Genomic DNA, 23,117 nt, shown 5'->3' on the forward strand with positions numbered 1-23,117 from the left:
TCTTTAGGTAAAAAGAAAGTGATGCCATGATGAAAGAAGGAGCAAAGCATAAAGCAAAAGAAAACAGAAGGTACATGGGTAAGGCAAACAAACCCTGCTTGTATAAAACAAAGTATTAATGCTGGGGAATGGCAAAAAGATAGAATTAAAATAAATTACAGCATTTCCTGAGAAGTAGGCAGAAAGGGAAATGAAGTTAAATGTTGTTAAGTTTCTTCTATTGTTGAGGAGTAGGCTAAATGTGTTAATTAGTTTAGACTTCAAGAAGTTAAATATGTATGCTGTAATTTCTAAATATTTTTAATGTTTATTTATTTTTGAGAGAGAGAGACAGAGCACAAGTGGGGGAGGGGCAGAGAGAGTGGAAGACACAAAATCTGAGCAGGCTCCAGGCTCTGAGCTGTTAGCACAGAGCCCAATATGGAGGTTGAACCCATGAACTGTGAGATCATGACCTGAGCTGAAGTTCGACACTCAACTGACTGAGTTGCCCAGGTGCCCCATGTTGTAATTCCTAGAACAATGTTTTTAAAATAGACACAGGATGTTACTTCCAAATTACTAGATGATAAGAAATGGAATAAAAAAAAAACTAAATCCAAAAGAAAGGAAGAAAGGAGAGAGAATTATTTTTAAAGTTGTCATGAGATCAGAGGGTGCTCGACAAATAATGAAACTAGTAACACAGATATCACACAGTAGGAGGTTGCTATTAAATTAAGTGAGAGCAGGCATTCTCAGCACTTAGCAGAGGAAGGTAGAAGATGAAAATAGGGGAAGAATCTCTATTTCACCATCTATACAACCATGTGGGACTCAATGGGTCTCCAGCTTCCTCCAAAACATCTGATGATTTCATGGTGTGCCTTTAAACTTGTATAGTGTCCAAGGGTGCTATAAGTCATAGCTGTTGTCCATCTCATCATCAAAACCAAATGGATCCACTCCTCAGTGGGATGCTGTCAGCCTCTCTTTCCTCAACTAGTCTGCTGGGTTCACAAAAGTCATTTGACTGTCAACCTGTATTGTGAATGTTCCTCTCATTCCCGGCAAAGTTGCTTTATCCAGGAAGAAGAGTTGCCTTTGTTGGATTTGAGGAACTCTCTTCCTTGTATAAGACAAATAGTTTTTTTCAGCAATGTGAGAGCTGAGTGTGGGAGCCATTGTTTAAGCTTTCCTGTGCTGGGTTTTGTGATAAATTGAGACTTTTGTTTTGTTTTGTTTTTCTTCCTTGCAGAGGAAATCAAATGCAGCAGGCCTCTTTATGGTGGGCTGGATCTGATGTGACAAAGGCAACAAAGTCAGGAAGTTCAAGTGATGCTTCCTAGGATGGGTCCAAGCAAAAAACACCACCCCTACCTTATGAAATAGAAAATATGCTAAAACAAACAATGCAAGAAATGGTCCTTTTAAGAAACACAAAACTCAAGTTCCTATCATCTTTCTCAGGAGACATTTCTCATTACTTAAGCCATTCAACAAACATTTACTTAGCACCTACCAGTATCTGTCCAGCATTACGCTAGTCAGTCCCTACCTTAAGGAACTCACCATATAGAGGAAGGACAGCCGGGCACACAGAGTGGTAGAGCCCAGCATGAGCAATGCTGTGATAGAATTGAGCTCAGGGGTATAGGAGGGCCCTGGGGAACCCCGCATTTAAATGGGATGAAATAGAGGGGCCTGGGAAAGCTTCCAGGACAAGGAGAGATGACCCTGAAGTAGGCTGGACAGAAGTGAGCCAGGAGAAGATGAGAGGAAGTCTAGAGGCTTCAGGCAGAAAGAGTAGGTGGTGCAAAGGCACTAAGACACATAGATGGGCAGCTTCTCAAGGAACTGCAAGTTCAGACATTCAAATCTACATAATTTCTGTACGAATATCTGAACTATAGGTGTACACCCATAGAGAAGAAAAATCCTCAGGTGTGCGGTTATATCACTGCAGTCAGTTTTGAGAAACTGAGGATCCAGAGGACTGACCAAAATGTGAATGATAGCAAAAGTTTAGACGGATCACAAATTTAGTTGCAATACAAATTGCAATTGTACAATCTTGAGCAAATTGTTTAATTTCTAAGGAATTTTTTTTACCTACAAAACAATAAAAATACTCCATAAATGGGTGGACATGACAGTGTTTTATGAGTTTTAGGAGCAAATGTGGTGTAATGGTAACAACAATTGTGTTAAGGAACATTGTGGAAAGTATAAGCATTCTTAGTGTCATAATGTTCATTACTGGCACAAGGTTTGCTTGGTCTCCCCAGACCTCCACATGTCAAGAGACAGAAAGAAAGGAAGACTAGAGAAGATACAGTGGAGGGGATCAGAAGGGAAGGGCAGAGGACTCCAGGATCTCAGAGGCACTGGGGCTAGTCGTAGAGTAAAGGATGAGGAGGAAGGTGTGTGCCAGTGTTTGGCTGGGCTGCAGAAGGATCAGGAAGGGAAAGTGGCTAATTGTGTGGTGGGCAGATAAGTAAAAAGTGAGTCTGTCAATCAACATTCTGTGACTCTCAGCATATTTCTTGAGCAGTTATGATCACACTCTTTTTATTGTTATTATTTTTATAAAACTTCCAGAGCAAAGAAATCCCAAACTTATCAGTCTATTCAGTTTTCATCGTGCTTTCCAATGCACAGCTAAAACATGAATTCAAGTGCTAGCTAAGAGGAAAATCAGAGAAAATTCATTTGCATCATAGCAGAATGCTAAATGTATAAAACATAACTATATATGTATTTTTAATTTCCTATGCTATCTCTCCTTGGATAGAACCAAACTCTGACTTAAATCTTGCTTGCCATAAGAAGGCCCAAGTTATATGTAATTATGGGAGGGAAGAGTGGGAGCTGAGACTCCATCCAGAGCCCCAAGGAACCCGAACTCTTTCTCTAGCCTCCCTTTCACACTATAGTCAGAGACGCTGCTCCTGTGGGAGAGGTGAGTGAGATTCATTCACAAGGCCACCTCTTTCTCTTCTCTGGGTATGTGGCAGCTGGTGGTTTGGGGCCATGGGGAAGGAGAGTAGAAAGAAGAAAAGTAGACAAAGGAAGCATGAGACAAGGACACTAAGCTTCCTTTTTGCTAAACTTCTAAAAAACATTTTGTTTAACAGCATCCTACACTTCCTGGACAGCCCACAAGATCTGACTTATTCTGTGATGTAGCTCATACCAGTGTTTCCCAAACTGAGTTCCATGGGACCCCCTTATCTTTCAAGATGTTTATCATTGGTAATCAGTGTTATGTAAAAACAGACAAATAAATGGGGAGGAGGTGGGAATCTTTAGATAATTAAACATGCAGACATTAAGTTAAATGATAAACAGGCTTATCTACTGCAGGACCTCTCAGGTCCTTTAATATAATACATCTGCAAATCACCAAGACAGATGTATAGTATTTGGGAGTTTTCAAAGAAGAATTTTTTGTATGTGCATGCAGAACACTTAGTTGCCAGAGTGTTCTGCAGAATGCTAAACCAGAGTCCTAATAATTGCATATTGAAAAAATACTAATGTTAATTATACTGTTAATAACATACTATGTTTGGATATTCTACATGTTGAAGAGGGTTTTAGGAAAATCTGAAACAAGTGTGTGTGTATGTCTATATGTGTATAAATGTCTTTTATGCATCATCCCCTGGAATACAGTTTCATATATATAGATAGATATAGATATAGATATACGCTTCATATATATATAGATATATGCTTCATATATATATAGATATATAATACAGCTTCACATATATATATAATGAAAAGCTAAATATATATATATAATGAAAAGCTAAATATATATATATATATATATATATATATATATATATATATATATATATAAAATTTCAATTTTCAACACGTGACGGTGGAAAGCAAAGTATAATGAACTCATGGCCTGGCATCAGCAGTCATCAGTACCTGCCAATCTCATATCCTCTATCCTTCCCTCTTTTCCTCCCCACCCCTGCCAGCTGGTTTATTTTGAAGAAAATCTCAGACATCCTCTCATTTCATCTGTAAATACTTGAATGTGTATCTCTAGAATGGATGAATTCTCTTTACAAACATAACCATAATACTATCACCATACCAAAAATTTCAAAATAACTGACATCATTTTAACTATTTCTTTTCAATAAAAGTTGTAAAATAGGCAAGTCAAAAGTTTACTGAGCACGTACTATGTGCCAGGCACTGTGCTTAAATGCTTTATCAGCTTTTTTTTTGTCTCACAGCTACACTTGGCAGTAGTTACTTTACTGCCCATTTTGCAACCAAGGAAGCTGCCACTTAGACTTCCCCCAGTGGAGTGGTTAAGCTTGCTCGAACTCACAAACCATGAGATCATGACCCAAGCCAAAGTTGGACACTCAAAATACTGAGCTACCCAGGTGCCCCTAAAACTGCTTATAAATCCCTAGCAGTGCTTTTGCTGGGTCATAGGGTAGATCTATTTTTAATTTTTTGAGGAACCTCCACAGTTTTCCAGAGTGGCTGCACCAGTTTGCATTCCCACCAACAGTGCAAGAGGGTTCCTGTTTCTTCACATCCTCTCCAGCATCTATAGTCTCCTGATTTGTTCATTTTAGCCAGTCTAACTGGCGTGAGGTGACATCTCAGTGTGGTTTTGATTTGTATTTCCCTGATGAGGAGTGACATTGAGCACCTTTTCATGTGCCTGTTGGCCATCTGGATGTCTTCTTTAGAGAAGTGTCTATTCATGTTTTCTGCCCATTTCTTCACTGGATTATTTGTCTTTCGGGTGTGGAGTTTGGTGAGCTCTTTATAGATTTTGGATACTTAGCCCTTTGTCTGATATGTCATTTGCAAATATCTTTTCCCATTCCGTCGGTTGCCTTTTAGTTTTGTTGATTGTTTCCTTTGCTGTGCAGAACCTTTTTATCTTCATGAGGTCCCAATAGTTCATTTTTGCTTTTAATTCTCTTGCCTTTGGAGATGTGTCAAGTAAGAAATTGCTGCAGCTGAGGCCAGAGGTTTTTTCCTGCTTTCTTCTCTAGGGTTTTGATGGTTTCCTGTCTCACATTCAGGTCCTTTATCCATTTTGAGTTTATTTTTGTGAATGGTGTAAGAAAGTGGTCTAGTTTCATTCTTCTGTATGTTGCTGTCCAGTTCTCCCAGCACCATTTGTTAAAGAGACTGTCTTTTTTCCATTGGATATTCTTTCCTGCTCTGTCAAAGATTAGTTGGCCATACTTTTGTGGGTCCAATTCTGGAGTCTCTATTCTATTCCATTTGTCTATGTGTCTGTTTTTGTGCCAATACCATGCTGTCTTGATGATAAAGTCTGGGATTGTGATGCCTCCCACTTTGGTCTTCTTCTTCAATATTACTTTGGCTATTTGGGGTCTTTTGTGGTTCCATACAAATTTTAGGATTGCTTGTCCTAGCTTTGAGAAGAATGCTGGTGCAATTTTGATTGGGATTGCATTGAATGCGTAGACTGCTTTGAGTAGTATTGACATTTTAACAATATTTATTCTTTCAATCCATGAGCATGGAATGTTTTTCCATTTCTTTGTCTCTTTTTCAATTTGCTTCGTAAGCTTTCTATAGTTTTCAGCATACAGATCTTTTACATCTTTGGTTAGGTTTATTCCTAGGTATTTTATGCTTCTTGGTGCAATTGTGAATGGGATCAGTTTCTTTATTTGTCTTTCTGTTGTTTCATTATTAGTATAATAATGCAACTGATTTCTGTACATTGATTTTGTATCCTGAGACTTTGCTGAATTTATGTATCAGTTCTAGCAGACTTTTGGTGGAGTCGATCAGGTTTTCCATGTATAATATCATGTCATCTGCAAAAAGTGAAAGCTTAACTTCATCTTTGCCAATTTTGATGCCTTTGCTAGGAATTTACCCAAGGGATACAGGAGTGCTGATGCATAGGGGCACTTGTACCCCGATACTTGTACCCCGATAGCAGCACTTTCAACAATAGCCAAATTATGGAAAGAGACTAAATGTCCATCAACTGATGAATGGATAAAGAAATTGTGGTTTATATACACAATGGAATACTACTTGGCAATACGAAAAAATTAAATATGGCCTTTTGTAGCAATGTGGATGGAACTGGAGAGTGTTATGCTCAGTGAAATAAGTCATACAGAAAAAGATACCATATGTTTTCACTCTTAAGTGGGTCCTGAGAAACTTAACAGAAGACCATGGGAGAGGGGAAGGGAAAAAACAGTTAGAGAGGGAGGGAGCCAAACCATAAGAGACTCTTAAAAACTGAGAATAAACTGAGGGTTGATGGGGGTGGGAGGAAGGGGAAAGTGGGTGATGGGCATTGAGGAGGGCACCTGTTGGGATGAGCACTGGGTGTTGTATGGAAACCAATTTGACAATAAATTTCATATTAAAAAATAAAAATTAAAAAAGGAAAAAGCCCTGCTTTTAAAAATAATTCCTCCATGCTCATAAAAACCTTTAAAATAGCATTCACACAAACCCAAACTAATTGCATTAGTGTGCCTTTGCTCATTCTCTCAGAAAATTATTGAACAAATTAGGGTGTGATTTATGATTTTGCACACACTCATGATTTGAACAAGTGCCTTTTGAGGTTATGTGACAGCTCTAATAGGATGACTTATTTAATTCCTACTGTTCTTTTGCAAGTGAAACCACTTTCACTTTGTTTTTGCTTGGTTTTCTATCAGACTTCAGAAAACAATCCCACTTTTAATGTAGTAAAAGTTCAAATGTATTCCTCTACAAATTATTTACAAGCATTCTGTGATGCATGAAGGCTGTTCCCTTTCATTCTATGCATTCTCTGAGTTCCTCTGCAGATAATACTGTTTGTAACACCACTTGTGGCCAACTTTCACATGACCTGTGCAAAAGCAGGGAGAAAAAAACTGTGAGTCTGTAGAAACTAACCTCTACAGAAACAGTATGTCTCCAAAGTGCTCCAAATCATGGATTTCAGATCAAGAAATAGCAGAGATATGCTTTGTGTAGATTTGGATTTTCTTTCTCATCATCCTCATGTCTGTGAATGTGGTGTACACGATCAATTTCAACTAGCACATGAACCAGACACTCAGAAGGTGAATCTAGACCAATGAAAATTTTAACATGTAATAGCAATTTGGAATCTCTCCAATGAGATTGCTTTGCTCCAGTATAGTTTGAAGTCTTCACGACTTATTGGTTTAGAGCCCAATGATCTTAGAAAGTCTCTTCCCCAGATGAAAATGAAACATACAGTTCTCTGTAATGCTTTCTCCGTGCAGATGCTAACTACATTCTACATTCTTGACCAAATGCATTATACTCATTAGATTTATTCAAAAATACATCTATTGCCTGAACACACCTGGTACATCCACAGAAAGTGAATAATTGTAAGGATTGAATGAAATTAAGCACCCCAGATTAGAGATGGTTTTGTGCAAGGATAAGTCACAGCTGGTGCCCTTTTAGAAGGTAAAATGAGACTAATTGGATAATCTAGAAACCAATTAGACTGAACTAGGCAAAAGAAGTCACTGTTCAACTAAAAGAGATATATTCAATGGCAGAGGGAGAAAAAGCTTGTAGTATATAAAAATGTGACATGAGGAATTGGAATTCTGTTTGATATTAACTTTAAGCTTTCTTTTCTCTGTAATAGTATAGGACACTAATGGTCAGATGGTGAACCTGAGTTAGAGGGAGACTGGATTTTTCAGATACAAGAGAGCATATACATGGGTCTGGCTATCTCATCAGTGAGTGCCATAAAAGGAAATTTTTTGTTATGTCAGTTGCAATTAAACATTCTTTGAAAATAAAATGAATTTTGTTTTTTTTTTTTAATGTTTATTTATTTTTGAGAGAGAGAGAGAGCATGAGCAGGGGAGGGGCAGAGAGAGAGGGAGACACAGAATCCAAAGCAGGCTCCAGGCTCCAAGCTGTCAGTACAGAGCCCAATGCGGGACTTGAACCCACAAAATGAGATCATGACCTGAGCTGAAGTCAGACACTTAACCGACTAAGCCACCCAGGCGCCCCCAAAATAAAATGAATTTTAGACCTAATTGTACTTAGCAGTCTATGTGGCTATATGCTCAACCCAAACAAAAGCCTTAATTATGCTGTTAGTAAAAGAGTCATATGCAGAGCAAATGTCTTTTGCACATTTAGCACGTTAGGAAGGCATACACTGTGAATAAATCCAAGAATGTTTTTGTATTAGCATGTAACTACTCAGAGTCTTCATCTGTATGAGGGCTGGTCAAACTAGGGACACCAGCTGTCACCTGTCATAGATGAAATTAACTGGTCCTTTGGGAGGAAGGTATGAAATTGACCCCATGGCCTCCAACCAACTGGCCTCAACAGCTCTGGAGCAAGACAAAGTAATGTTTGGATTTCGCTGCATCTAATATTTGATGTAGTAAACAGCAAAGAGACCACTGGTCAACCAGAGGATCATGGTGTCCCACTGTATTTCCAAGATCTGTTCCAATGCCTAGTACTGACTGGAGCAAAGTTAACATGCAAATATCACGTAATCATCAGTGACATAATAAGACCTCAATTTGGCCCTAACAAGTTGAGCCTAATAACAGTAGGCTCTCTCTTGGTTATTTCCAGTCTCTATGGAAATGGGTGGGCATCTTAGGAAGTTCCTTGGGTGGCTGCAGGACCGACACAAAGAATGGAGGGAGCCATGTTCTCAGCTTCCATAGGTCACTGAGAAGGACCTGTCCCAATGCAGGAAGCCCAGGATGTGAGCACTCAGGCCAAAGTAAAACGGATGAAGCAGCCTGGCAGAGCTCCCACCCAAGGTCCTGAGACACCGACCACTTCTCTGGACACAACCAGAAAGAAAGAGCTGAACTCAAGAGGGCTTCCTTGGAGAACCTTTTATACCATGTCACCTGGTTGTTTCTTCTCTCCTCCTGCTAGTCCTTCATCACAGTTACCATTCAGCTTTCCCTGTTATGTGGAGTCTCCTGGCACTACTTGAGACCAGCTGCTGCCAACCCACTTCTTACCCACACAGTTGGCCTCCTTCTTTGCCAGGTCATGAAGGAGTCTCTCTACATGCTGTTGACTCCTGGCCTGAGGGGGTTAATGTGGTGTCATCTGTCCTCTACTGGATGGCCTTTTTTTTTTTTTAATTTATCTATTTTGAGAGAGAGGGAGAGAGAAACAGAGAGAGAGAGAGAGAGAGAGAGAGAGCATGTGTGCACATGAGTGGGGGAAGGACAAAGAAAGAATCCCAAGCAGGCTTCACACTGTCAGCACAAAGCCTGATACGGTACTCAAACTCACAAACCTTATGACCTGAGCTAAAATCAAGAGTGGGATGCCTAACTGACTGAGTCACCCAGGCACCTGTCTACTAGATGGCTTTTTAAAGCAGCCAGCCCTAAACAGGGAAACTCAGCTGAGAAGATAAACAGGGCAAACATCAGCCTCCATCACTTATTGATCATAAATCCTTACCACTTTACTGCCCACCCCACCCCCTACACCAGACAAATACCCTCCCCAAATTTCAAGATCCAGGCTGATTCCTGGTGCAGCTCCCCAAAGGGAAGCCAGCTGCCATCTGGGGTTGGCTCCAGTGACCTGGCCAAACCTCAAAGCTCAGGATCTTTTTAATGAATGTCCTGTGATCTCTCCTCTAGAACTCCTTTTGGAAACTTATTCCTGGTACCTGATGATGGTGTCCCACTAGAGGGAGAGTGCTGGCCCTGGAGACCTCCAATATATCCGAACAACTACTTTCAAGTGCTGTCACACAGAAGACAGTCATTGCTGTTTGTTGAGTGAATCTCTGCCCTGCTTCCAAAATGTATTCATGTGGTGTTGGGGTGGGGGGGTGTCTTTTTTTGAGGAAGATTTTTTAAATTATGGTAAAATATGTATAACATAAAATTTACCATTTTAACCAGTTTTAAGATTACAATTCAGTGGCATTAATAATTTACATTGTGCAACTATTATCATTATTAAGCTCTAGAACTTTTCCCTAATCCCATACTGAAACTTTATACTCATTAAACAGTGTCTCCCTATTTCTCCTCTGGTAACCACCATTCTTTCTGTCTCTATGAGTTTCACTATACTAGGTACCTCATATAAGTGTAATAATCCTTTTGTGGCTAACTTATTTCATTTAGCATAATGTCTTCAAGGTTCAAGGTTCACCCATGTTGTAGCATGTAATAGAGTTCCACTCTTTTTTAGGGCTAATATTCCATAGTATGTAAATATCACATTTTGTGTATTCATTCATCCATTGATGGACATTTGGGTTGCTTCTACCAGTTGGCTATTGTGAATAATACCGCTATGAATGAGGGTACAAATTACAAATATATGTTCAGGTCCCTGCTTTCAGTCCTTTTGGACACTGAAGGAATTCAGATCAAGTCTCCCCAGAATGTGCCACTTTAGCATGTGGACTGTTTTGAGCTAAAGGCAATTGAGACCCTGTGGGCTCAAGAGAAACTTTTGCTCCTCCCTTAACCACCTAGAAGAATCTAAATTGGGATATTTCCCAGAGTAAAGTTACTACAGAGATAAATTTTATCTGTGTGACCCATCAGTATGGCAGGGCAAACATCTAATTACCAAACATTTGCCCTTTTTCTTATTGTCCTATGAATTGCCCTGTTCCCCTGTCATGCCCCAGGACGCTATCCATTCCTCAGCTCAGGATGGCATGTATACCTCATTTTACCTTTCTGTCTATACACCTCTTATATATGTGGGGTTCTCATACATACAAAATTAAATTTGTTTTTCTCCTGTTAATCTGCCTGATGTAAATTTAATTCTTAGGATGGCCATAAGAATCTTTGAAGGATGAAGGAAAATTTTTCCTCCCAAACAGTACATACCCAAGAAGTGGAACGATGGGTCATATGTTAATTCTATTTTTAATTTTTTAAGAAACCACCTGTTTTTATAGTAGCTGCACCATTTTGCATTCCCACCAGCAAGAGAACATGGTTCCACTTTCTTCACATCTTCATCAACAATTGTTTTTTTTTATTTCTTCTTTTTAATAATAGCAATCCCAATGCATGTGGAGTGATATTTCATTATGATTTTGATTTGCATTTCCTTCAAGGCCAATGATATTTAACCTCTTTCCATGTTGTATGTCATTGTATGATGAAGTCATTTGTATGTCTTCTTTTGGTGAAAATATTCAAGTCCTTTACCCATTTAAAAAAAAAATTTTAATGTTTATTTAATTTTGAGAGAGAGAGAGAGAGAGAGAGAAATTGACAGAGCACAAGCCAGGAAGGGGCAGGGAGAGAGAGGGAGGCACAGAATCTAAAGCAGGCTCCAGGCTCTGACCTGTCAACACAGAACCCAACTTGGGGATCGAACTGAGCTCATGACCTGAGCTGAAGTCACGCTTAACCGACTGAGCCACCCAGGCGCCCCTTTGCCCATTTTTTAACTGGGCTGTTTTGTTGTTGCTGTTGTTGAGTTGTCAAGTGTATTTTTAGTCTAGATGAAGAAATACTTATGAGAGAACTTATAAGCAGTCAGCAGCCAAAGTAACGGTTGCCTGACTGAGCTCTTCTTCATGCAACACGCCCTGCATTTATTAGCTCACTTAATACTTACAATAATCACACAATCCCTGATAAGAGAAGCGAGGTTGGGAGAGAGTAAGCAGTTAAACATCGTGCAGCACCGACGTGAACATATTGCTCTTGAGGGCAAAGACTCCCAACATCTGGCTGCAGGTTTGGGGGATCACTCCAAGCAATTCCCAACAGGAGCTACCACTAGAGTAACCTGGGGTCGTCCTCTCAAAAGTCCTGATGCCTGCTCCCCTCAAAACTCAGGACGAGTGGTTCTCAGCCCTGGGTGCACTCTAGCATCACTGAACTCCTGGGGAGTTTGTAAAAGCCGGTTTGCGCAGGCCCCTCCCATCCCCAGACCAATTACATCGGAACCTCTGGTGTTGGCGCTAGGGCGTCAATATTTTTCAAAACTCCACGTAATTCCAAAGTGCGGGCAGGGTTGAAGACCACTGCTAGTCAAACACCGCGACCTGGTTTGAAACTTATACACTGATTTTTCTTTATTGCTTCCTCCTTTGTTTGATGGATTGGCAGCAAGGTGAGAAGAGCGCCTTCTGTATTTCTGTCTTTCGATCTTTTGACCCCGCCCGCCCCCAACCAACCCTCGCAGCTGGCGGCAGCGCGTGACCGACGAGCCTCCGCCGCGCGCCAGGGTTCTCCAGCCTCTCTGTCTCGTCTCCGGCCCCCGCGCCCGCCGCGCGCCCCGCTCTAAAGTAAACACCGAGGAGCCGCGGCGGCCCGACGGGTGCAGCGCCGCCGCCCGCTCCCTGCCTGAGTGCGGCGGGCGCGGGTCTGCGCCATGGCCGAGGATGTGCCAGCCTCCCCGTCGGGCGGCGTGGGCACCCGGGGCGTGCACGGCGGCATCATCCAGTGGTGAGCGGCCCGGGCGCCTTCCCACCCGGCCGGGTTTCGAGGTCAGGGCTGGGAGGCGCTCTGGGCCCGTAGAATGGAAGAGGTGGTGCAGGGAAGGGGGGAAACCTCACTTCCTCCGTTGCTGTCCCCAGGACCTGGGGCCAATAACCAGTGTGAGGAGCGACCGTCTGCGCTCCAGGAGCCCTGATGATAAAAAAAAAAAAAAAAAATTCTGGAAGGATAGATGTTCACACCCAGGACCAGCGCCTTTTGATGCTGGCTTGCCCGAGCCTAGCCCTGGATGGGACTCAAGACACACTTACACACACACACACACACACACACACACACACACACACACACAGTAAAAGCCCTCCTGGTGTGGGTTTTCCGTGGGAGGACTTCCCTGTTGGTCACACTGACCGCGGGAAGCAATCCAGACCGCCCCCCACCAGGGGTCCTGTTGGTTGGACTCTGGCTTACATATACATCTGAAGGCACGTGGGCGTTGGCCCTGAGAGGAAATGTTTCCCCTTGGTATGAGATCCAGAATGGGATGTTTTCTAACTTAAAGCAAAGCAATTTTTAGCTTTAACAATGCATTCCACGTTGTTTGTAAAATTCACTTCTGGCTATTTAAATAGGGGCAGAAAAACTGGAAAGAAAAATATCATTAGCCCTTGGGACTGAAGAACTCATGGGTTTGTAGCTTTTCATAAATAGGAAAATAATTGAAACCAGTCCTAAAACCTAAAGCCTAACATTTAAAAGGTGAATAAATAGCAGAATAAATAGAAGAATCTGATTACTTTTTAACAAGATTTTAAGAAATATTTCTCAGGAAAGGCTTTTTGAAAAAGTTATATGAGTGAAATAGAAAAATGAAGGGTGTGTTTGTGATTATAACATGAAAAGGCCTAAAAGGTTACCCTTTTCCTCCAAAAGAAAATGTTTGATATATTTTATCTTGCATAAAAGAAAAAAATCAAAAAAATACATATTAGAGCCCACACGGTGTTTTCAGAATATTACACAGCAGTGCTGTCTTTCTTTTACACTCACTAACTCAGACCCCTCAGCACAGTGGCTCCTTCTTGGAAGAAAGGACTATGAGGATGCCTTTGTCAACTATTCCAGGTCACCATTTAGTAAATTGGAGTTTCTGGGGTTTGCATTATATTCCAGAGACTTGAAAGAATGATTAGAGATTCAAAAATACCTGGACACCTTCCTAACATTGCTTGTGAACTGACACAATGCAGGCTGCCCACAGTGCAGGTGCCCTAAATCGCTTAGGATACTGTAGACCATTTTAGCAGTGAGCTGAACTAATTCAAGTCCTATGCTGTGAATTCCTACCCCTGCAGGCCTGTAAAACACAGGGGTCACGTTCTTCAAGTTTGAGGAGGAGGTGAAGCAATGGAGGTGAGGAGAGGCATAGTTTCCTGTAGAGGGCTTCTCTTTAGGCATCCAGTCAATGAGGCAGAATGTTTAACAGATCATTGGTACTGGTGGTTTTAACACTGGCGTTAAAAACACAGCCCCAACCACTTTGCACCCATTAGGAGGGCCATTATCAAACAAACAAAAATAGAAAATACCAAGTGTTGTCAAAGACATGGAGAAATTGGAGCCCGTGTGCACCGTTGGTGGGAATGTAAAATGGTGCAGCCATATGGAAAACAGTATGGCGGTGCCTCAGAAAAATTGACAATAAAACTACCCTTATGATCCCACAGTTCCACTCCTGGGTACGTACCCCAAAGAACGGAAAGCAGGGACTCAAACAGATTTTTGCACACACATGTTTATAGCAGCATTATGTATAATAGCCAAAAGGTGGAAATAATCCAAGTGTCCATCCACAGATGAATGGATAAACAAAATGTGATATGTACATGTAATGCACTATTACTCAGCCTTAAAATGGAAGAAAATTCTGATACATACTACAATATTGGATGACTCTTGAAGATATGCTAAATGAAATAAGCCAGTCACAGAAAGGCAAATATTATGTGATTCCACCTGTATGAGAGACCTAAGGTAGTCACATTCATAGAGGCAGAAAGTAAAATGGTGGTTGTCAGGGACTGGGGCACAGGGAATGAGGAGTTAGTGTTTCATGGGTACAGAATTTCAGTTTTGCAAAATGAAAAGACTTGGTTGGATGGATGGTGGTGAAGGTTGCACAACCATGCAAAGGTGCTTAATGCCACTGAACTGTATATTTTAAAATGGTAAATTTTGTTACATGTGTATTTTATCACAATTAAAAATATATATATTTTTTTAAAAACGCACATGCAATAGAGCCGCTCAGTTTGTAATCCAGAGCCTTGGTATCCTGGAAGGTCTTAAAGATGCCCAAGGAGACCAGCTTCCTAGAAGAGCAGCAGTGGGTACTGACTGGCAGCTGAGCTGTCCAGACACTCAGAAACAGCTCAGGCTTCCCAGTGAAAGTCAAGGGAGGCTGATTGTTGTCACGTGGAAGAAATGTTCCATTTTCAGCATTACTTCATTACTTCATTTTCTAGTCACTAGTCAGGTCCTCAACATTTCTTAGAGGCTTCAGTGCCACTGTCATAAGCATATGATAAATTCTCCAAGGAGAAAGGTCCTGAAAGGAATGGAACTGTCTCCAGGAATAGAAGTAATAGACGTTTTCTGTTTCACAGACAGGAAGGACTATAGAAATTGAGAGAGAGGTGGTCAGACCTCCGGGGAGCACAAAGGGATGAAGACCAGTGACTTGACTTCCCCTGCTAGGGGGGTGCAGACCAAACAGGTCTGGCTGGGTGGGGCACCTGGCTTCACACCTCCGAGGAAACTAAGCATCTTCTAATCCCAATGCATGCTGAGCCTGGCTATAGACTAAAATAACTGTCTCCCACATATAACATGGCTTTCCCAAATTTCTGAAGACTATGGAAATTAATGAAATGCAAATTTATTTTGAAAGATACAGAATTCATAAGAATTTTTGATCAGGCTGAATCAAAGGGTACTATAATTCCCAGCATATGTAATTCCCAGAGTTATGTTTTTCTTTGCCATGAAAAGGAGCACTCAGAAAATGTGAGAATCGCAGGGCTAGGTATGTGTGCTCTGATGTTGGTTATTATCAGACTGCCCATCACTCAAATGAAGAGAACATCATGAATGTTTTTAAGATCCTAGCAATCAACTTCATCTGATTGTGAGACCTGGAAAATACAGTTCCTATGCAGCTCAGCAAGGAATTCAGTGATCAGATTCACTCCATACCGGGACAAGCTTTATAATTATGGACCACCAAATGACATTTTGGTTGCACAGTGTGAAATCATGAACCAATCTCACCTGCCAATGGTTCTGCCCAGCCTTACTGCCTACACATCCCCAGTCAGCCTCTCCTTGGATCCACATGGAGTTGAAAGTCAGGCTCACTTATCACAGGTGTTTCTGTGCTACCAGTCTACCAACATGGATGTCTTTCTTGCTTCTGCTCAAGGTTTTGGAGGTGGACACTGAAATGGTAACAATAAGAGCTTCCATGTGCCTGCAAGTGTACTAGGCACATCACGTGCTTGTTTTCCGGTCACAAAAGCCCTATGAGGGTTCTCCGAATCAGAGTTTAAGCATGGGTCTATGAGGTGCAAAGCCTTGGGTAATACTCATGATCGTAATTTCCTATGCGCATAGGAGACTGAATGCTGAACAAACTGCTGTTTGAGCTGAAGTAAAGGCACGACTCCGAATAGATGCTCAGACTGAACAAACTAAAACCTCTTTCAAACCTTCCATTTTTCCCAGTTAATGTATGCTGGCTGCCCACCACAGGCCAGTCTCTGAGATCTGGCTGAGGACTTTGGGGAAATGACCAAAGGCACATAGACTGAAATGGGGTGCAGCCAGGATCAAAGCAGCAAAGTCACCAAGTGGCAGTGCAAGGCTTAAAGCCAAAAAGCAGTCCTTTGTTTAGGTGTGTGACAGAGAAAAAAGTCTCATCGCAGACCTTCGCCGTTATTCTTATTGATAGTATTATTTAGTCTTGTGCACCCAGCAGGCTCAGTAATGCCATTTTGAAAGAGGAGGACACAGTTCACAGAGGCCTGGAACACATGAATTTCCATGATGAGGAAGAGCAGTTCGCAAAAATTTAAACTAGAGTTCATTTTAAGGAGTGAATATGTTGTGTGTTTCTTTTTTAAGGAGACCGTTCTGTGACTAAATCAGTAGTAGCTATGAATAAGCAACAGTGAGTTTGAACTTAACATCTATCACATTGTGCTGCAGCTTCCACAGCATAGCTATTTTTTGTTCTACTTCAGGTATGGGTTTTTCATGTATCAGCAAGTGGTGTCTTGACAAAAAGTGTATACAGACATCACCTAGTTATATGAATTTGCTACTCCCTGTTCCCACCCCACCAATAGACATCATCCTGTATTCAAGATTGAGCCAGGTAATTGGTGCCGGAGCAGCTAGATTTAAGCCATTGTGAAGTATCCCAAGTGTCCCCTTCTCACAATGATGTTAAGAAGACTCTCAGAAAACCCCCTCCTTGGGCAGGAACTGGGTTGAATAGTGTCCCCCCAAACGCATATCTATCTGGAATCGCAGAATGTGACCTTATTTGGAAACAGGGTCTTTGCAGATGTAATTAGTTAAGATGAGATCATGCTGGAGTAGGCTGGGCCCTAAATCCAATCTCTCACATCCTCCTTAGAAGAGGAGAGAGGACGCTCAGAGAAGAGAAGCCCAGGTGAAGACAGAGACAGACATGAGTGCAATGCCTCTATAAGCCGAGGAATGCCAAGGATATCTAGCAACCACTAAAAGCTAGGAGAAGAGCATACAACACATTCTCCCTCAGAGTCTCTGGAAGGACCCATTCCTATGGACACCTTGATTTTGGACTCTCAGCCTCCAGAACTGTGAGAGAATAAATCTCTGCTGTTTTAAGCCACCTGGCCTGTGGTCATTTATACACCTCAGATACAGGGCCAAAGATTCCTCCCCCACCCTCCACCATATGTTGTTTTTTCATTTTCCTAGGAAGCCAATGAATGGGTCAACAACTGTGACTGTGGTCTTTAGCTCTCAGGGAAAGTAAATTTGGGCCTCAGCATACCTCATCCCAGAAAATAAGCTGTATATCATCAATGAGAAAGAAGAGATATTGGTAAATTTCCTGCTGAAAAATTCTTCTATGTTTAAAAATTATATTGGCTTGCTTTGCATATTTCTCTAAAAGAGAAAGAGAATGAGAAGAACCCGAGAGTCTCTCCTCAACTAGGACAGGGAATATTGTGATCAGATGTCACTAGGGACCACACTTTCGGACCTCAGTCTCCCTCACTTCTTGCCCCACACACATACCGGTTGCTGGAACAGGGACCTGGCTGTCCCCAGAGGGCTGGCTGTGGGTTGTGAGCCACAGGCAGAGCCCTTGGTTGCCAAGGGGCCCCCATCTGCCCCCACCCCGGGCGTGGGAGCACTTGAGCAGTGAAGACCCCACCCTGAGCAGAGGCCTAGGGTGCAGCAGATCACATAAATGCCACTCAGCTGAAGAGTGAAAGTGTACTGCCTCTCTGTCTCTTGGTTTCTTGCATTTTATATCTCATCTCAGTTTAAAAGATCAAAATATAGTGGCCTGACCTACAGGACTCAGGTTTAAAAACTGTGCAAACAACTGGAGGATGGAGGCAAAGCGTCACACATGTGCCCTGGGTCACAGGCACACAGGGACTGGCAGGCTGTGCTGGCTCCAGCAGTCACCTGCAGGGGTGATAGAGCAAATACATAATTCCCACTTTTTAGCCACAGAGATCTTGGCTGCTGAGCCAAGTGTCTGCTGAGCCAATAATTTGGGCTTCTTTTTAATATTCCTACATGCCAAAAACAAAAACAAACCAAAAAACAAACAAAACAAACGACAATAAAAACCCACCATGTTGATAATTAAAAGATCACAATCAGAATGCAAACTGGTCCTGCCACTATGAAAAACAGTATGGAGGCTCCTCAAAAAGTTAAAAATAGAACTACCCAGGGGCACCTGGGTGGCTCAGTCGGTTAAGTGTCTGACATTGGCTCAGGTCATGATCTACAGTTCGTGAGTTCGAACCCTGCATTGGGATATGTGCTGACAGCTCAGAGCCTGGAGCCTGTTTCAGATCTGTGTCTCCCTCTCTCTCTCTGCCCTCCCCTGCTCTCACTCTGTCTCTCTTTCTCTCTCAAAAATAAATAAACATTAAAAAACATAGAACTATGCTATGATCCAGTAATCGCACTGCAGGGTATTTACCAAAAATATATAAAAACACTAATTCAAAGAGATACATGCACCCCTGTGTTTACTGTAGCATTATTTACAGTAGCCAAATTATGGAAAGAGCTGAAGTGTCCATCGATAGATGAATGGATAATGAAGATGTGATACACACACACGCACACACACACACACACACACACACACACACACACTGGAATATTATTCAGCCATAAAAAAGAATGAAATCTTGCCATTTGCAACAACATGGATGGATCTAGAGAGTATAATGCTAAGCAGAATAAAAGAAAGACAAATACCATATGATTACACTCATATGTGGAATTTAAGAAACAAAACAAATGAGCAAAAGAAAAAAAAAGGAGAGACAAACCAAGAAACAGACCATAGAGAACAAACTGATGGTTACCAAAGGGGAGGATGGGTGAATAAGGTGATGGGGTCAAAGACTACGCTTATCATGATACGCGCTTACTCATGTATAGAATTGTTTAATCATCATATTGTACACCTGAAGCTAATATAACACTGTATGTTAACAATACTAGAATTAAAATTAAAGACCTAATAAAAAAAATAAAGGCCCACAATCAATATATTTAACTCTGGGCTGAGAACAAAAAGGTATGTTATTGATGCTGATTGGTGAGCCTTTGCATTCAATGAATTAAACAGGTTTCATTTCCTTGGATCCCACACTTGTGTTTGACTATTGATCCTTATCAAAATGTCCTACTTTAGAAAAACCAATGCCAATTTCCTCTGCCTTGTTTTCCTCTCCCCACAGGTTGGTTGACAATTTCTGTATTTGTGAAGGGTACAGTGTACCTCGTTGCCTGATGTATGAGATTTATGTGGAGACCTGTGGTCACAATGCTCAGACCCAAGTCAATCCAGCCACATTTGGGAAGGTAGGTTGTAAAGATAAAAAAAGAGTATTCATTGAGTAAAAAAAACGTGTGCAAGTGAATTGGTGAGGAAATACCATAGTTTATTTGGGTTCTCAGTTGGAATAATTGGCTTCACTCTAGGAAGCCAACCAGATAGTTAATATACTTCTTTATCTTCTTTGAAAAGCCATTCTGTCCCTTGTCCACACTTAATAGTGAGAAGCCAGGAAAGGTAAGGAGTGGGGTGATGCCTAAGAAAGAACAACAATGGCAGCTCTAAATGCTCCAAATACTCAGCCAGGTTTGTTGGGCCATTATTCCCTGCACAGAAATGCCAACATCTAGCACCACACAAACTCCAAGAGCCACTTTTAAATATCCTTTCTGAAGGTTAAAGGCTCTGTCAGGAGCTTTGTGTAGACCATATAATATAGAGCAAAGATTTATTAGCACAAGGATAGTCTCTCTGAGACCCTCCACATACAACAAATATTATCGAGAAGCTGCTATGTGCCAGACACTGTTTTAGATGCTGGGAATACAATAATGAGCAAGACAAAGAAAAATTCCTGCCCTTAGTCAATTTAGTCAATTTATTACACTTAGGGGAGACAAATAATATAAAATGCATAGTATATTAGATAATATAAATGCTAAGGGGACTAATAGAGCCAAAGGAGATGAGTGTGTGTGTGTGTGTGTGTGTGTGTGTGTGTGTGTGTGTGTGTGTGTGTAAGAGTTGTAATTTTAGGGAAGACAGACAGGGAAGGCTTCCCTCAGGAGTAATATTTGAGGGGCACCTGGGTGGCTCAGTGGGCTAAGCATCCACCTTTGGCTCAGGTCATGATCTAGCAGTTCATGAGTTTGAGCCCCACGTCGGGCTCACTGCTGTCAGCACAGAGCCGGCTTCAGATCCTCTGTGGCCTTCTATCTCTGCCCCTTCCCCACTCATTCTTTCTCTCAAAACAAGTAAATAACTTTTAAAAAATTTTAAAAGAAGTAATATTTGAGTCCAGACTTCAAAGAGATAAGGCAGTGAGGATGTGGATATACGAACAGAGAGCAGCACAGGCAGAGCTAGGGCAAAGGCCCTGAGGGGAGAAGGAGCCTAAGCAGCACAGAGGCTGCAACAGCTGGAGGGAGGAGAACAGGGAGAGAGGACCAGGATGGTTCTCAGGACCTTGAGGTCAAATCAGGGAGGTGAAAAGAGCCCAGGTGGCAGGGAGTGGACAGGGATGTAGCAGTGAAAAGGGGTCAAATTCTGGATATATTTGGAAAACAGAGCCAATAGGATTTGTTGATGGAAAAAATTAATAGAATCATGGAACTTAATTGTTATTAAATTAACAATAATAACTTCCAATCATGAAGTTGTATTTATGTCCAAGACTCTTTTCCATCTGGTTTTAGGAATAGACAGACACCAACTCAAAACAAGTTAAAAGGAGAATTTTTTAAAGGAAAAGGATATCTCATTAAATCCTACAATAAAAAGTTTGGGTTTCACAGAGTCTAGTCCACTGCTGCCCAACAGAAATGTAATGGGAGACATAGATATAATTTAGGACACCCTAGTATCCTCATTTTTAAAGTATTTTATTTATTTTATTTTAAAAAAAATTTTAGTGTTTATTTATATTTGAAAGAGAGACAGACAGAATGTGAGTGGGGGAGGGGTAGAGACAGAGAGGGAGACACAGAATCTCAAGCAGGCTCCGGGCTCCAGGCTCCTAGCTATCAGCACAGAACCTGACGCACAAACCATGAGATATCATGGCCTGAGCCGAAGTTGGATGCTTAAACCGACCGAGCCACCCAAGTGCCCCGTAAAGTATTTTAAAAGGTGAAATTAATTTTTATTATTTTAAAATTAACCCAAAATATTTAAAATATTATTTCAACATGGAATCTGTATTAGAAAATCGTTGAGTTACTTTTTCATTCTTCAGGCTAAGCCTCAAAAATCAGGTGCGTATTTTACATGTACAGGCCATCTCAATTTGGGCTAACCACATTTCAAGTGCAGAGTTGCCATGTGTGGCTGATGGGGTTCCCATCTCAGACAGCCCACAACTAGACTGTAAGTCACCAGGTATCTTCTTACTTTCTCTGTAGTATATCCTTAAACCACTGGGACTCTGCTCCTTTCCACTGGCCTGCCCCATGCCCCTTCCCAGAAGCCGGTTTCCTTCACTGACTTCCTGATTTCCCATTTTAGCTGCTCGGATGGTGCTTCCCATGATGCTGGACCTGAACTCCTGCCCCAGTGCCCGACATCATAACAGTCTGGCAAGAGAGGGCTGCAGGAAGGACATGTGGGTGGGGAGGAAACAGTTGGCATCTTTAATGCTTTGTCTTGTGTCACAGCCATCGGCCGAGGCAAGCAGCGTTAGAGGTCAAGAGAACAAATCAGCAGTGATTAAGGCTGAGGATCCCACAGCTAGTTGCAATGCTTGGGCTGTGTTTGGGCAAATAAATTTTCCTCTACTCTTTCAGGTTCTTTTGGTTGGTCTAATATTTAAATTGACAAGAGACAGATTAACAGGAGAAAATCAAACTTGATTATGTATGTGTAAGGATTCCCTATGGTCAGGCAATTGAGGCTTATATGCCACCCAGAGCTAAGGAGAAGGGGGTGTGAATGTGGGACCTCAAAAGGGAAAGAATGCAATTCACAGGAAGATGAAAAAGAGTAAATGTTTGATAAACAAATGTTAGCTGAGCCATATAGAAATGATAGAAGAATTTTAACAAACAAATTTTGTTAAATCCCTCCCTGTCCTCCACACCTAGTTAATATTATACTGTAGTTATCTATGGTGATACCTCCCTTAGAGGACAGAAGATCCTCTAAATGCTTTTATGCATTTAGGGGAAAGGTCAAAGATTCTTCCTGAGCTTTCTCTTTCTTAAAAATAATCGGCCTAAAATAATCCACATACTAAAGAGACCCATTTTTGGGTGGCAAATTTTGCTCCCCTACAGTGTCAAATCTAGTCTCTTGAATTGTGAGTCAGACCTCTTTCCACTTGTTAGTCCCTGAAAAATATCCTTGAGTTCAGAGGGAACTTAGAGTTCACCTGGTCCAATTCCACACCCAGTGCAAGATCCCTTTGAAAGTACCTCTGGGTGGAGCTTTTTATGAGAACAAAATGCCCTCTCTGGACAGAGACAGCCACAGGGCTTAGAGCTGGGTGATGGGGCAGCACATTTCTGTGCTTTTCCTCTGGGCAAACACAGTCCTTCCCCAGGATCTTGCTTGGCAAGCAGAGCACAGGCTGATGAAAACCCATTCAACTCCCTATCAGGGACCTTGGTGCAGCTCACAACCTGCACAACCATACCAGTTTGGGCAGCCACCTGGCTTGAGCTGAAATGGTGTGGGTGACAAGGAGCTTGCTCACCAGGCGACAGTGATGCCAATTCAAAATCTTCCATTCCTCCCTTCATTCTTTCCTTTTTTTCATTCCTTCTTCTTTGCGGTGGCCCTCAGATGGACAGAATTGAATT

General features: G+C 41.6%; 1 protein-coding gene across 6 annotated transcripts in view; it reads left to right on the top strand.

Annotated features, from left to right (window-relative positions):
- Window positions 1-23,117, top strand: part of RFX8 (regulatory factor X8) — a 258,335-nt gene that overhangs the window by 180,397 nt on the left and 54,821 nt on the right. For 4 of the 6 annotated variants that reach the window (XM_053890563.1, XM_053890565.1, XM_053890566.1 and 1 more), the window contains one exon: window positions 19,505-19,628. The exons of 1 other annotated variant lie outside the window; for it this stretch is intronic. In XM_053890563.1, coding sequence (XP_053746538.1) covers window positions 19,557-19,628 — 72 coding nt within the window. In that variant the 5' untranslated portion in view covers window positions 19,505-19,556. Of the gene's footprint in view, window positions 1-12,330; window positions 12,462-19,504; window positions 19,629-23,117 lie in introns of those variants that run through there. One more of the 6 variants, XM_019439643.2, reaches the window with a different exon arrangement.

This window comes from Panthera pardus, unplaced genomic scaffold (genome assembly GCF_024362965.1).
Source record: "Panthera pardus isolate Hobbes unplaced genomic scaffold, ASM2436296v1 HiC_scaffold_25, whole genome shotgun sequence".
NCBI classification, from domain to species: Eukaryota; Metazoa; Chordata; class Mammalia; order Carnivora; family Felidae; genus Panthera; species Panthera pardus.